Source organism: Musca domestica, unplaced genomic scaffold (genome assembly GCF_030504385.1).
Source record: "Musca domestica strain aabys unplaced genomic scaffold, Musca_domestica.polishedcontigs.V.1.1 11, whole genome shotgun sequence".
NCBI lineage: Eukaryota > Metazoa > Arthropoda > Insecta > Diptera > Muscidae > Musca > Musca domestica.
The window spans coordinates 11964474-11981796 of NW_026712133.1; the positions used below are offsets into that span (position 1 = coordinate 11964474).

General features: G+C 33.4%; 1 protein-coding gene across 2 annotated transcripts in view; it reads right to left on the reverse strand.

Moving 5' to 3' along the window:
• Positions 1–11105: 11105 nt before the first annotated feature.
• LOC101900589 (S phase cyclin A-associated protein in the endoplasmic reticulum) overlaps positions 11106–17323 on the reverse strand; it is a 181649-nt gene continuing 175431 nt past the window's right edge. For both annotated transcript variants that reach the window (XM_059131117.1, XM_059131115.1), the window contains exons 10-12: positions 15044–15214; positions 14817–14969; positions 11106–12249 (exon numbers count right to left, since the gene is read on the reverse strand). In XM_059131117.1, the coding sequence (XP_058987100.1) occupies positions 12175–12249; positions 14817–14969; positions 15044–15214 (399 nt within the window). In that variant the 3' untranslated portion in view covers positions 11106–12174. The remainder of the gene's footprint in view (positions 12250–14816; positions 14970–15043; positions 15215–17323) is intronic.

Sequence of the window (17323 nt, forward strand, 5' to 3'; positions counted from 1 at the left end):
TTAACAGTCATAAAAGTTCAATGTATTCACAAACAGCATATCCCTTTAAAAACAAAGGCAATATCCAATTTATTTAACCTCACCAATATAACCAACAAACATGAAACAACCTAGAAAATTTCACTTGACGTTCCGATAGATATATACCCTCAGCATATTTCAATTTATGTATTTCCCTATTTGGAGGACGCACTATTGCGATTGTGCCTACTCATCCCATCTTGACTCTAGATCTAATATCAACAGAAATATTGCGATATGTGATCTTTGGAACTGAGAATATTTTAACTGGTGAATAATTCAGCATTTTTTTTTTTTTTTTTTTTTTGACAAACCTGCAAATCCCAATATTTTTATCCGTGTCTAACACGGCTCACTCCATCAAGTAACTTCCCCACAAAGGATCATTTTGATTTTAATAATTATAAATCCTATAAAATGTGAAATAAGAGTTTGGTTATCTTCCAATTTCGATCATCTTAAATTTTTTTTTTGTCAGCCAAGATGTGGTGCGGAAATGGTATTTTTCGGCGGACTCCTTCAGGTAACTGCCCCACAATTTTAATTTTATTTAATGATTAATTTTCTTCAAATTTATTTATCAATATTTTTATCTGTAGTAGATGAAATGTAATATTTCGGTCCACTATGTGTGGTACCTCACGCATATTTCAACATTTTACAAAAATTATTACATATATCATAAAATGAGAAGGAATTGGTCGATATAGTCCAAATTTGGCACTTGTAATATTTTTATCAGACTTAGGTAAGATGCGAAATGGATAATATTGACACCCACTACTTCGGAACTTCCTATATAAAGGGTCAACAGCATGAACAATCATAACGCAAGGCTAAAGGTATACATCTGACTGCAAAATCGACTGATAATTTTTATACCCTCCACCAAAGTATTAGGGTATATTAGATTTGTCATTCCGTTTGTAACACCTAGAAATATAAACTTTAGACCCCACATTCTTGATCAGCATAAAATGTTATGTCTGTCTGTCCGTCCGTCTGTGGAAATAACTCTAGCTTCCCAAGGAAATGAGGTAAATGTATACAATTTTACTCAAATGTATATTATGCCTGCTGGACTTTTGGTATTGAAAATGGGTTAAGTAGATCCCAATATAACGGTACCTCCCGATATTCGGAATTTTGATGATTTTAGCGACACTATTCACCGGAATTGTTTCAAATTTGGTATTTGAAGTTTGTAATGGATACTACAGCCTATGACAGAAAACTGTCCGTGCAGCTCTACGTATTCGTGTAGCCCCCATATAACGGTACCTCCCGATATTCGGTATTTTGATGATTTCAGCAACATTATTCACTGGAATCGTTTCAAATTTCGCATTGGAAGATCTTAAGTGGAACTACAACCTATGGCAAAAAATTTAGCTACGTTATTCATCGTTTTTTTCAAGTTTCGCATTTGAATATTTTAATGACAAAAGTTGCCTATGCAGACCCTAATATAACGGCTACATTCGTTTAACAGAATTTCTAACGGATTTTATTATAATTATTATTATTATTATTATTGTTATTATTTTTTGAAAATTGCCAAATTCGTTCCATATGTATTGTATATATATGTATATTGTTACACTTGCTTTTACATGCACGAAAGAAATTGAAGAAAGTTAAATATTAATTTTTTCATTTGTATTAATTTGTATTTGGAATATAAAATAACGTGAAGTGATATAGTCCACTTTTATACCTCCAAAACCGAAATGGCGGTTTTAGGCTTTTGGACAAAATGCCAAAAGAGATGGAATCGTTTTACTTCTTTTGGTACCTTGAAGTGTTAATATTTCCTATAAATGTATAATATATCTCGTTCGATAAATCGACTTATTCGACTCTACGCTGATCCATAGCGAAATGTCAACGACTATTTAAAGGAGTTACAAACATAAGGACAAAGTTAATATGATAGAGTGTACATAAATATCAAATATGTTGGATTTTTTTCTAATGCATCCTTCTTACTTCGATTTTCTAACCATGATGCCTGTATTACCTGTAGTTCTTTTTTCTTTACTTCACAGACTTCCACTCACTTGATTAAATCCAGGTAATAATTTGGTGAGGAAAACGTCCACCATTTGACGAATTGGTAATTGAAAATTCAATCGCCAAAAAACAAAATCGAAAATCACTCTACCAGAAGTCGTATGTCATTCTCTTTAATTCCGCCATATGGACTTTAATTTGTGAGAAAGTCAACAAAAGTAGACAATGAAGCATAAAACGCCAGGCAAAAGCTCTCGAGGGTGGAATCAAGCAAATAATGTGGATACGGGATAATGGTTGCGCTCAAGTACTGCCATGAAAAAAGTAAATAAATGTACCAATATTAATTTGTTGTTTCTGTTGCTGCTGCTTCTACGGCAGCCTCGACTGCTGCTGACGTTGTTGTTTTCTGTTCGACGCTATTGTATTGTTTATTATTATGTGACAGATTGAAATCACTCAGCTTGAACTGAATGTGACAGTGATAATGAAAGTCGATTTTCAAGTACACACACACACACATAGATATGAGGCAATCCGGAAAGGGGGTAGACACTGGATACAATCTTTACTTCCTACAAGTTATTTGATATATATATATTTTTTTTAAATTTTTGATAAGTATCAAAGTAAGTGGGCCGATATGCTCCATCTCCGAACTTGAGCTCAGTTTGACAAATACAGGGTGAGATAAAAAAACTGCAACAAAGTCAAACGCCATAATTTTTACATTATTTTTAATTTTTATTGAATGAAAGCCAAAAAATAGTATCAAATTTTAGAATAAGTTTAAATTTGGTACGAATTATGGCCTTCAAACGGCCAATGAAACCGTCACACTCTGCCCGAATGTTGCTCTGGGGTATTTTGGCTCATTCCCGGCGAAGCGCTTGCTTGAGGTGATCGACATTTCGGTATTTTTTAGTGCCAGCCTTGCTTTCTAAAACACTCCGGACACAATAGTCCAACGGATTGGTATCCGGAGTTTTTGGTAGCCATTGTGCGCTGGAAATGAAGCAAGGAACCTCATTTTGTAACCATTCTTGGGTGGCGCGTGCTGAGTGCGATGGTGCTGAGTCCTGTTACAATGTCCAAGGTCGGCGGCCAAAATGTTTGCGTGTCCAAGGCTTTAATATTTTCGCGATAATATTCGGCATTTATTCTGATGCCACGGTCGATTAATACGAGCGGAGAGCGACCATCGGCTGATATGGCGGCCCACACCATCACTATGGCCGGCGCTTGAGTTCTGGTGGCCAACCGAAGATGCACATTTTCAGCTGACCTCTTTGGCAAGTCTGTAAACAAAGTGATCGTGTTCACTTTGTTTACAAACTGCTGGACAACGAATGTTTTCTCATCGGAGAAAACCAAATTCGGCAGTTCACCACTTTTGGCCAAGCGAAGCAACTCTTTAGCTCTTTTTTTCCATTTTGTTTCTGTTGCGGTAAGCACTTTTTGGAATTTCAATGACTGTACACCGAGCTCATTTTTCAATATTTGCCGAATAGAATATTGCGATATGTTCAGCTCACGAGCCATTTTTCGGCCACTGTGACGCGGGTTTCGATCAAGTCGCTTCTTTACTTTTCGAACCATTTCTGCTGATGTTGCTGTTTTCTACGGCCCACTCCTTGACGTTGGGCTACGCTACCAGTACCGCTGTAACGAGCGATGGTACGAGACACAAAACAATTATTCACATTTAAATGCTGGAGTGCTCTAACGATAACCACTTGTAGCACACTATCACGCTTGAATTTCAGCACGAATAACTTTTTTTCTGGAAAGTTCTCACCAAAATGCTTTTGTACGCTTGTAAACAATATAATGAGCTGTCACAGGACTAATTTTAATAGCTGTCGGAAGAGCGGCTTAGAAATGACAGCAGTCTGAAGTTGGTTGCAGTTTTTTCATCTCACCCTGTATATAATGCCCAACTATGGACCTTTTTGAAGATGTTGAGCCCACCAGCCAGACAGACGGACATGGTTAGATCGGCTCCAAATTTCGGGAAATGAATTTCGTTCAGCAGAGTATGGGGTCTAAAAGCATTATTTCGATTTAACACCTTTTTGCCTTAATCATGACTGCGATATTAAATTTTTCTATGGAACGCTTCATACAAAGCAACTTTTTAGTCGATTGAATAGTGAAGATACCAAATAATAAATGTTCATCCATCAACACATTATTTCTTTCCCTCCTACTCAACTTCTTTAATTCTTTAGAATTTCTTTATTTTTTTAAGAAAAAAAATGTATTAATAGCGGACCAACTTCATGGCTTAACGGAAATGGGAACAAGCCATTTGGTAAGAAATTGATTTCCTTTCGTAAATTTGCCCCAGAAAGGGAAACGTATGTAAGTATTTAGCCCAAAACTGATGTCGAAGTCAATTCTTTAAAAAATCTCCAATTGTAAATAAACAACACAGCCAAAGAACGACAATGCGGAAAACGACAACAATAATTGTCCTCTTGCATTGTCCTCCACACACACACTTTCGCACTTCCATATAAAATGTTGTACGACCACCACGACTACCACTCTTCCAATTCACTCATTCACGCAAGCTTTCATTCATCCATCCAGCCATCCATCCATCCATTCACTTGGCATTACAATCACCGTCATAATCATTATTATGATTATTTTGACTTCACTTTACAGAACGATTACAATTTTGTTGTTTTTTTTTTTTGTCCTGCCAAAAAGATGCAACAAAAGATGTAGAAGGAGTAGAGCAAAAGGACGACAAATGTTGACGAGGACAATGTCAGAGTTTATTAAGAAAATATAACAATACCGAACGAACAAACCAACGAATAAACAAAGAATCGTCATCATGGATTCGAATCAGTCAACGTTGAGCGAAAAAAATAAGGAACCGGAACATGTTGCACGCTTGACAGACTTGCGACATGTGGCAGGTGGAAAAATGGGAGGGAGTGAAACGGGAGTGGGTTATTCTGCAATAAATTACAATTGCGAATTGCGCCAAAATTGTTGACGACACGGACTTTGGCTTTGTAAAATGTTGAGAGTATTTAAGAAATTAATTTTCACTCTCTCCCCGGGTGGGAGTAGGAGTTGACAGACGACTCGTTTTTTTTATTGTTGGAAGTCACTGGTTATTGTTGTTTGTACAATCATCATCGCCAATGTCACCATCACCACCTCTCAGAGCATTATGTGAATTGCTTGTGATTTCTAAAAAACACAAAACAAATCACGAAGGGGTTTTTTAAGTTTCAGTTCGTAATTGAAATGGAGTGACAATCCGCCAAGGGGTAGCATTCAATTTAAATTACATGGAACAGTTTTAAATTGTGCTCTAATTAACTGTGATTAACTGAAGATTCAAAATTTCATACATTTTTAGAGAAATAAATTTGTTGGTCCTTTAAAGCAGTGCAACAGGGGCTGAGTCGATTTCATTTGGCAAAGATGTTTGGTTTTGAAATTTTAAGTGTGGGTGCCATTTAACGGTATATTCGGAACTTCGAATGTCCCGATTTCCAACTAAATAAAATGTGATTAGATATTTTGGGATTTCACTTAGTAGTTAAACTCCTCGCGATAATGGTGAATAAAAGTCCACTTTTTGGCATAAGAAAATTGTTTCAGGACATTTGGAGTCGATATAGGAGTGTAAGTCTCTCTGTCTTTGTGGCTAGCTGGTGCGTACAATAACTATCGAAGGGAGTATCCGATTTGGTCCAAACTTGGTACATTGTAATATTATTGTCAAACTTAAATGGAATTCGGAGATAGGCAGTATCTGTCCACTCCTTCTTGTACCTTAATCACAATATGTCACCATTTTCATAGAAAACAATTTAAAAAGTATCTGTCGGCTTTGCTGACAGATGTATAGCCTCCACCATTATTCGTTTATATAAAAATATTTTGAATTGCGTTTATGGGGGTGGTTCCAAATGTGTGGGCCATTGTTGTCCATTTCGTATTTGACCTAAGTCTGATATAAATATATCGAATACTTCATTCACCTTTAAGGTGAGGGTACATAAGCATGTTTTAAAAGAATCTCTGAGTTGTTTAGCAAATTATAAGAGAGATAAATTTTAAAAATTGTCACCCTTTGGAGGGGTATACCAGAAGGGTTGAGCCGATATATATCATTTTTCCAACAGATCTTGTGCTAATTGAAATATTAGGATGTCTGAAATTTGACGGAAATCAGGTACTTATTTCGCATTTGTAAGCGTTTTGGTTATTCAAAATTTTGACCCGTTGTGGGGGAGGTACCAGAAGGAGTGAACCTATTCCCATGATGTTTTTTTCGCATTTTATGAGAGATATAATTATTCAAAATTTTCATTCGTTTGTGACGGAGGTACCAGAAGGAGTGGATCATACACGCAGAGAAGGATTATGGTTGCAGCAACTATATTCGAAGAGCATAATGTTATGGTAGGGATATGCCTGCAGCAAACATTGTACCTGGTTGAAGCAACCATAGTACATACATAACATTTTTGGCATAAAATTTAGAATTTTAACAATATAATGGTCACCGTAAAAATAATTATTGTTCTCTTTCCAAACCACTGTGGTCCCCAACTAACCATGTAATGGTTGTTCCTAACCATTTATTGTTCTTCAACTAATCATACCATGGTCATGGGAAACCATACTGTGGTTCCAATATAAACATAATATTTTTCAAAATAATCATAGTATGGTCTAGTTAATAATATTATGGTAGATAAACAATCATGCTATGGCTACAAAATAACCATGTTATAGTTCATTGTAACCATTCTGTCTAACCATGTTATACTACAGGTAAACGTAATATGGTTACATGCATTAAAGTACCTGTGAATAAAATGTATTATTTATTTAAAATATATTTTATTATATAAAATACATACATTGTACGTCAAATCAATTCAAAAATAACTTATTTTCTTTAGATACAGAAACATACATACATACATACATACTGTCTGTTTGGGGTTTTATTTAGCATAAATTCCATTAAAGCCTTTGCAATTTTAATGCGGTCCTTATTTTCCAACGTTTTAACATTTAAGAATTGGTTAATATCAGGGATTGCGCTAATTTCCTAAAGAAATATATTGTTGAAATATAGAAACTCATTATTTCTACTATATATAATAAGAATATGGACTAAAGTACTTAAAATGAAAACCATATTTAAAGAAAAGACTTACCTGCTTTGATGGAAGACTTTGCAAATTGTCCACACAGGTGAAAACAATTATGTCTTGGGATGAATTTAAACGTGTTTCTTCTCCAATGCAGATATTGCTTGATGAGCAGCTGCGAAATGTTCTGCTGATGGCGAATCTATAGATTCACTTTCAAATGCAGAGTCCGTATTGGATACACAAACGCCAATATCTGAGAAAATTAGAAGTAAAAAAATATAAAATTCTACAATTAAAAATAAATTTGTTTTTTTTTTAACTAATACTTACTTGACAGCTTAATGTCTAGAACAAAATCAGTAGATCCAATAAACTGTTTAACAAAATCCGAAAAATGGCTTGGTTTTATCTTGAAACCTTTAGAGAGTACGTCTACATTAACATCTACTAAACTGTAGCTTTTACGAACTGCAATAAAAACAAACAAACATAATTACATAAATAAACATCAAAATTGCTTGCACACTTTGTGTTTGTTTTATCAAATTTCTTATATTTACCTTCATCTAGGAACAATTGGTAATTGTTATCTCCGTCAAATGTAACACAAATTATTTCCTTTTTGTCACCAAAAATTGTTTTTATAAATTTTAAACCTTTCATTTTTTGATTTTGTCAAACGCACAACTTTCTCGTACAAACAGAACAACTGACGTAAATTCTGTACTTTTTTAGCAAGCAAAAAAATAACGGGACTCTCATCAAGAAATGCGTATGTATGCATGTATGTTTGAAAATGCAGAATTATTTGTTGACAACAAACATAACATAGTTGCCATAAAAATATCGTTATTAATTTCAAAAATGATATTATTGCATTCCAACGCATACACAAAATATGCATGAAAATACAATAACATAGTGTATTGTAGGAAACATGCTATGATTGCATAAAAAATCTTGTTGTCACCGAATAGCTACACGTTTACATTGTCGGGATATTTAATAGAAAATCAGACATTTTGTAAGAAATGAAAACATTTTCTGAATTTCTATAATTTCGATTTTCTTAAACTAATATATGTATATATTACATTAAAGTGTTGGATGACACATATAAAAGTTAAACTAAAAACTATGAAAAACACTTTTATTTCACAAAACCCGTTTATTTATAAACTAGTACGAACGACTTCGGACGTTGCCGAATATGAACTGAAGAAAGCATCGTAGGAGCTTTACAGCAACATACGAAATGACAATGTTATTATTCCATCTAATCATGTCATGTTTAATGTTAGTAAGATTCTGATAATTACATTATGGATAAAAAAAATCGACCATAGTATTTTTGCTTACAACTATGTAAATGGTATGTAACCATAAAATATTTTATTTATGCAAACAATTATTGTATCAGCAACTATTAAATAGTTCCCCTGATAATTGTATGATTGTTCAAAGCAACCATACTGCAGATTTTTTAATGAAAAACATTTTCCTACAAAATATTGATCAGGTTTTTATTGTGGAAATAATAATGTGGTTGAAACCAATAAACACATGTTTGAGGGAACAATTGTATGATTGTAGCAAATATTTAGTGATTGCAGTGAAAATGTTCAACTATATTTTTTCTCTGCGTGTACATGGATCATTTTGTACAAACTTTTCGAATCTTAATATTTGTATCACTGCTATGCCAAGTGAGAAAATGGATAATATCGGCCACCTCCATAAAGTACCTACCCCAAAAGGGTCTACATTTTGAATAACAACTCATATTAAATGAGAAATAAGAATCCGATGGTCTACAAATTTCGGACATCCCAATATTTCTATCAACACACGATATGGTGTATATATCCCACATTTTGAAAAATTATAAGTCCAATAAAATGCCTTATATTCTATTTATATTTTATTCACACGAACAACTATGATATACTACACCGGGAATATTTTTAGTCTCGAAAAAATAAGTTAAAATCACTTCTGATCGTTACATTGGTGATGATACCCGGGATAGCGGATATATGGTAAAATACTAGAAGTTGGTATCTTCGTTTATATCTCAAGAACCGCTGCACTATTTCTTACAATTTTCACCAATTCAGAATGACTTCAGGCAGAAAAGGATGAAATCTAAAAATCTCTTAAAAATATTCTATTAAAAATGTAAATATTTTTTGTTACATTTTGTAATATTTTTTTTTATCACATTTCATGAAATGTTTTAAATTTGACTTTCAATATTGAATTGCACATTTTGCAATATATTTTTTATCGGATTATATCTAGCGGGTAAAATGGGCTACAACTTTCGAGTGAAATTGTTTTAAATACCTTTTGTAAAGGATAAATGCCACCAGCCAAAAACCAAAGGTTTGCAGGACTGTATGGCAAATAAAGAATTAATTAAATAATGTTGATTTGTTAGCACCAAGATTATAGAAAATAGTTCCAGCAAACCTTTGGTTTTGAAAAATTTTTATAAATGTCGATTTTATAATATTTGAGGCATCAATTGTTTTGGAAGGTTTCCAATTGATAGTCCTTAAAATTAATTGAAATTTCATTTATCTCCTTTGCATTGCCTTCAGAGACTGAAAATCGCCTGAGAAAATTATATAAGAGTAATTTAGGTATAAAACAAGTTACCAAAAATCTGTCGGTTAAATGGATGAAAATCAGATATTGTTAAAGCATGACATACAGAATATCCTCCTAGCAAAAAAAAAAAAAAAAAAAAAAAAAAACTCAAATTACTATTTCCAACTAAAAGTTGCAATTTTTATGGACACATATTAATTCATGTCAAATTATATATTTTTAAAAATTACGTTGATTAAGTGGAAATCTATAACGAAATCAATGCAATCTACTCCAAAAAATACACATTAAAAATACACCCAATTCGAAGAATCTAAATGAAATGAGGAGTTTAGAAGAATTCAATTGTTTTATTTCATCTTAAGGTAAAATCTGAGCCTTGCCTTACCTTAAGATTAAATAAAACAAAAAAACAAATATCATCTTTAGACATTTTTAATATAGTCCTAAGGCTTGGAAAAATTACCTTAAGACCTTAGGTTTTAGTGCAAAACAAATCGAGTTAAGCCCATAGTTCCTTCTCACAATTGGGTCATTTATTATTTAAGGTCATATATTATATTTGATGTCAAGTATCGTATACAGTCCAGAAGTCACTCTGTTAAATATAGTTGAACTCTGTTTAGATTTGGATATAGTTGTCATATCTATTTTTGTCCGAATTCAGGTATATTGTGCACCACGTGCTTAATATCAATGCGTGTTTTTTTTTTGTCGAAATTTTGGATTAAATTTACATATTGCTCTCACATAGAAGCACATTTGGTGCACAATAATTTTAACATGAAAATTCATTTTATATCATGCGATAAAGCTTTGGTAATTTTAAATTGAAACCGAAGTAAAGCTGTTATACGCGTTCCATATCGATTCCGCGTTCCATATCGATAGTATTGTGTATGATTTACTTGACACAAATCCTCAACAAAAACGAACATTTGTGATTGGAAGAAGCCAGCCGATGATTTAAGCCACGCAAAAAAGCGTTTTATGTATTCTCGCCTTAAGCTATTTCTGGCTTCACTTTTAAAAGTTATCGCCTAAAAGTATGCTACATATTTGCTTTTACTTTTAGGTTACTACCAGTAGATATTAATGAGTTTGGCCCACGTTTAAGGTGTATTAAGGTGTAAAATTAATATACATTAAGCTTGGAGACCTAACACTTCATAAATTTGGTAATTACCCATACGGTGGTATTTTTACATCACTATTGTTGTAATATACCCACCGAACATTGATGGCTTTAAAAAAATTACAAACAATCAAAACACGATCAGTTAATATTAAAAAAAAATCATAAATAAATTTTATTAAAAAAAAATAAATAAAATATTACAGATGCATATTCCATGAAAAGTTTCAGAAGGCAAGTTAAAATGAATACTCTAAACTGAAGCGCCATAAAAGTGTTTTCAATAAGTCCATGGGTAAGTAATAGTTCATCATTATATCGGAAATTTCAATATAAATTCACAAGGGTTAATTGTTTTTGCATAACAATGATTAGTAGGATAGAACCAAAATTTTTAAACATTTGTAACCAGTGGCAAACAATCAAGTTTAATAAAATATTTTTTTTAATATTTATGCCATTAACAATATCTAATATTTTTAAGTTATACGGCACCGAATTTGCTAAAAGTTTAATTCATTTTTTTTGAAAATAAAATAAATATATAAATATATTACGAGTTACAGAGGACAAAGAGCGATTTCCGATTCCCAGACAGGAAATATTCGAGAAATATATTTTGCCACTAGGTGAAAATTGTTAAAATTCATGATTTTTTCTTTATCACATCGCATGTATTTGAAAAAAAAATATTGAAAAAATAGCTTAAAGGTAGCAACGATATTTCACTGGTTCCTTGTTAAAGACTAAATCTATATTAATTTCAATATAAAAATAAGAATATTAGTAAATATTAGGTTGTATGCTATGATGGATATTCTAATAATACATAAGTATGTTTGTTTGTGTGTTAAGAGAATTCTTTAAAAAATTGCAATGTATGTCTCAAATGGGGGTAAATGTTGTGTAATAATAAGTATATATATCTAATATTCATTTACAAGTACATAAGTTTAATATTGATAATATGTTTAAAAAATAGCTTTGTTTTTGTTTTGTCATAGACATAGATCATCAAAGGGTGTCAGAGATAATTAAAATCGATTAATGTGCAACATCATCGTCTTCCTTGTCTATTATCAGCGTTCATTGTACGAATTGGCAGTCATGTTGTCGTATTTAGCGGGAAAACCATGAACCATACAACAGCACCATGGTGAGTTGATGTTGAGCTGATTGACAGACTGACTGACTTAGAAGACAACCAGTAAAGGAGAATTAAAACAAACGGGCACGACGATATCAATTTAATTACGTCTTATCTTTGAGCAGAGCTACCAAATGATTCTTTTTAGCTTTTTCCGATTTACTGTATTCATCCAGGAACTGTAATTGAAGAAAAGAGGAGGGACATATGATATTAATAAATAAATACTTCATGTACGTTTGAAACAGTAAACAAGTAAAAAAGCTCTAATTTCGGCCGGGCCGAACTTTAAATATCCTCCACCATTAGGAAAGAATTTGACAATTTTCAAACAAATAAAATCCTGTTAAAAATAAAATCTGTTAAAATCGTAAAAATACCGAATGTAGCCGTTATATTAGGGTCTATACGACGACGTGGACCTAAAAAGGCAACATTTGTCATAAACAATTACAATATTCAAATGCGAAACTTCGGGAGGGGGGGCTATCCGAAGACGTAGACCTGCACAGACAATTTTCTTGCACAGGCTTTAATATCCATTGCCAACTTCAAATACCAAATTTGAAACAATTCCGGTGAATAAAACATCAATATACCGATATACCATACCAAAACGAGGACCTATATGGCCCATTTTCTATACCAAAAGTCCTGCAACTTCAATTCGTTGGGAAGCTAGAGCGATTTTCACAGACGGAGATACATCGCTAAATCGACATAGAATTTTATGCAGATCCAGAACCTTAATATACCCTTATATGTACTATGGTGGAGGGTATAACGAATAACAAAATATTTTGAATTTTAGTGAAAAATACAATGAATGAACTGGGAATTTAATGATTTTTACAAAGAGCTTCAAAGGGAGTAATTTATAAGTTGCCTTTACGAAATCCGACTAACTCGGGACTTACGAAATTTGTTTATACCCTCCATGATAAATATTCGTCGTAGACCTCATAAAATATATATCCTCAAAGTATATACTGATGAAAAGAACTGCAAAAAACTTCAGACTGCTGTGATTTCTAAGCCACTCGTCCGACAGCTGCTGAAATTATTCCAGTGACAGTTCATTATATTGTTTACAAACGTGCAAAAGTATTTTGGTGAGAATTTTCCAGAAAAAAAGTTATTCGTGATGGAATTGAAGCGTGATTGTGTGATTTGTTTATATTTGGCTGGAAAACCAAAAGTGGCTATCGTTAGAGCACTCCAGCATTTAAATGTGAATAAATATTTTATAGCGTAGCCCGACGTCAAGGAAGTGGACGGAAGAAAACAGCAACATCAGCAAAAATGGTTCGAAAAGTACAGAAGCGACTATTCCATTCGGCAAATTTTGAAAAATGAGCTCGGGGTAAAGCCATTGAGATTCCAAAAAGTGCAAGAGCTTACACTGCAACAGAAAGAAAATAGACTCAAAAGAGCTAAAGATTTGCTTCGCTTGGCCGAAAGTGGTAAATTGCCGAATTTGGGCCGATGAGAAAACATTCATTGTCCAGCAGTTTGTAAACAAACCAAATTATCGTGTTTACTTGCCAAAGAGGTCAGCTGAAAATGTGCACCTTCGGTTGGCGCCAGAACTCAAGCGCCGGCCATGGTGATGGTGTGGGCCGCCATAACGACGATCGCTGTTCAGAATAAATGCCCAATATTATAGCGAAAATATTCTGGAAGGTGTATTAAGCCTTGGGCAAGCAAACATTTTGGCCGTGAACCTTGGACATTCCAACAGGACTCAACACCTGCCTTCCAAGAATGGTTACGAAATGAGGTTCCTCGTTTCATTCTCAGCGCACAATGGCCACCAAAATCTCCGGATACCAATCCGTTGGCCTATTTTGTCTGGAGTATTTTGGAAGGCAAGGTTGGCACTAAAAATACCAAAGTGTCGATCACCTCAAGCGGAATGGGCCAAAATACCGCAGAGCAACATTCGGGCAGCGTGTGACGGTTTCATTTGCCGTTTTAAGGCCATAATTCGTGCCAAAGGTGACCAATTCGAACAAATGTAAACTATTTATAAAATTTGATGTTATTTCCAACATTTTTTGCTTTCATTCAATAAAATTAAAAAAACGTAAAAATTATGGCGTTTGACTTTGTTGCAGTTTTTTTTATCTCAACCTGTATATAGGTCCACATTTTGGTATAGTTCCCATATAACCGTACCTCACAATATTTGGTTTTTAATGATTTTTGGCATATTTTTCCACGGATTTGTTCAAAAATTGATATTTGTAGTTCATAATAGGTTCTAGCTCCGGTGGCAGAACATTGAATAATTAGGTCCACGTTTTCCTATAGCGCCCATATAACATAATACAAGTCACATTCACCCACGAAATCGTTTCAAATTTGGTATTTAAGAAGATTTTACAATCCTTGAATTATAAAATTGTCTATAGAGGTTCCCGTTTTGGTATGGCACCCATACAAAAGCCTCACCCACTTTATGGTTTTTTGAAAAGTTTAACAGCATTATCCAAATGGTCTTACTTATATTTGTAGTTTAAAGTGAAATACGTTTGAATTCAGATTGTCTTACAGGTATTTGTAGTTCATAGTGGAACACGTTTGAATTCAGATACTTCTATGTAAAAATGTGTTCTTTACCCAACGGTGGAGAGTATTAAGAGTTCGGTCCGGCCGACCTCAATGCTTTCTAACTTGTTTTTTTAATATTATACATGTCTATAGTGATTCCTAATTTTAAAATATCCAAAAATTTCATACTCACATCTAGATTAAAATCACGTGATATCACATTACGGGCTTCCTGATTTTGGAACGTTATAGTTACGAGACATGGATACACCACCACATTCAAATGTTCAGGTAGTTTGGTTAAATTCTTAATGATAATGGAACACTGTTCAGAGGTTAAAAGATCCTGAAATGGAAATAAAAACAAGAAAAAACAATTATGGCAAGGCTTCTATTAGATATATTCAAAGGTCCTTTTACCTGATTCTGTTTATTGTTGGCACAGAAAAAGCCAATCGTCGCAATCAAATCAATTATAACTGCCTGAGTTTCACTATTTTTAGCTGCCGTGCATTTGTTGCCACAATATTTGAGTAAAATCGTCACCACATCGAGGAACTTCAAAGATATCGCTTCACTGGACATCACCTCCTGAGGGAATAGAATGCAAAAACAAAGATTACGATTATAATTTGTAATTTTCCATACAAAAAGTGTCGATATGTGTAAATGCTACTTCGAGTATTTCAAGTCAATGACATAAACTTTTTGCAATATTTTCGTGTGTGTCATTGACAGTTCAAGTGGTCTCCAGGAGTTTTTTTGAGTTTGTAGAAAATTGCCATGCTCAAAAAAAGGAAAATTATTTTCCGTTTTCATATGTTAGTAAAACTTTTTTAAACAATTTGAAACATAAAAAAAACTTCCACAGAATGTGCCAAGAGAGTGCTTGAGTAAAGTTTTCGCAAAACAAAAATTAAAAAGAAATATTTCTTTTAAAAGTCCTTAAAAATTGCCCAGAAGATTACTTTTGTGAATTGTGAAAGTTTTTTGTCTTTCCTTCAAAAAGTAAAACAAAAACACACAAAACAATAAAGTTGGAGAGATGGGAGGGTGTAGAAATGTGTTCCAAAATTGATGTGAGGAAATTACATAAAATTTACTAAAAGTAATAATAATAAAAAAATCGTGCCCTTTAAATAAGAGTTTTAAAACATCCCACATTTTTCCCTTTTCGGGTCGAACATTAGAAAAAGTGAACGTTTTACACCAAAAAATCTTCAAAATTGTTCATTTCGATGTTTACCGAGGAGCATATTAGTAAAAACATTTTCACAACGGACTCACATTCATTTTTTCGCCAAAACTATATCCGTCTCCAAATGTAAACCCATCCTAAACACCAACAGTAATCCGAGATCAGTACCATATATGGTAAATTTCGAACAATTATAGTTTGCATTTCCAAAATCACCACCAGTTCCCAACACCAGACCTAAATATTAAATTTCGAGATTTCAGATCTATCCGTTCCCCCAATACTCTATTTAGTACCACTTAGTATTTTTTTTTGAACAATTATAGTACATTTTTCCAAAACCATCTCCATATCTTAACCACAGACACCAACAGTACTGACAACTATATCAAATTTCAGGAACTCATCTCTATCCCTTCATCGAATACAAAATTTAGTATTATTAAATACTTTTGGTACAATTATAGTACACATTTCCAAAACCATCTCAATATCACCATACCACCAGATACCTCAATATTCAGGATTCCAGCCCTATTCTTTCCCCAAATACCAAAGTTAATACTATTTAGTACTTTTCGTTTTTTATATTAATACATATTTCAAAATCCCCCGCCATGTATCGACCAAACCGCACAAAAGGTTATCCTACTGACAAATTTTGGACTTCCAACTCAATTCCTTATCCATTTGGTAAATGGTACCAATGGTACTTTTCAGTACGTAACTTCAAAATTACCTTTAAATTTCAATCCTGCATACTAACTGTGATCCTAATGCCAAGTTCCAGATTTTAAGCAGTATCCGTTCACGCAATACCAAATTTTAATACCTTTCGAACGCATTTCCAAACCCTCTTTGTCTTTACTCTACCTGCGAGCAGAGAGTCCAATACCAACATTTTAAATTTCCAACAAAAGCATAATTTTACCGAGTTTAGTACCATTTGTTACTCTTAGTACACATTTCCAAAAACACCAACTTATATCAACACTACTTCCCAAACTTAATTTTATACCAAATGTCAATATTTTAGTTGTATCCATTCATAAAATACCAAAAGCTAGGAAATGTGGAGCTTCTTAGCACTTTTAGTAGACTGATAGTGTGAATTTCTAAAAAGCGAATCTTATTTCACAAAAATTCTTGCAAAATTTCAATTCTCAATTCTAGCTTCAGCCGTTTCGCTTAGGCGTGGACGACTGTCAGTCACTTTGCATATACAGTAAATTCTTCATTTGTTCCTCCTAAAATTCAAATAAAAAGCTTTCCGCTTTTGAAACTAGTTCACGGAGCACTGCCCAGATATTACCCTTAGCATTTTGACCAGGGACATTTGCCCAATATGTACGTACTCAGTCGTGCTATTATTTATTGTGGTCCATTTTACAGCTAAATATAATCCAATTGTCATCCAAAATGCTAGAATTCTTCGCTGTCCTTAACTCTCTTCTCAGGCGTGTAACGAACACCATATTTGTGTGGAAACACTTCCTAAGAAA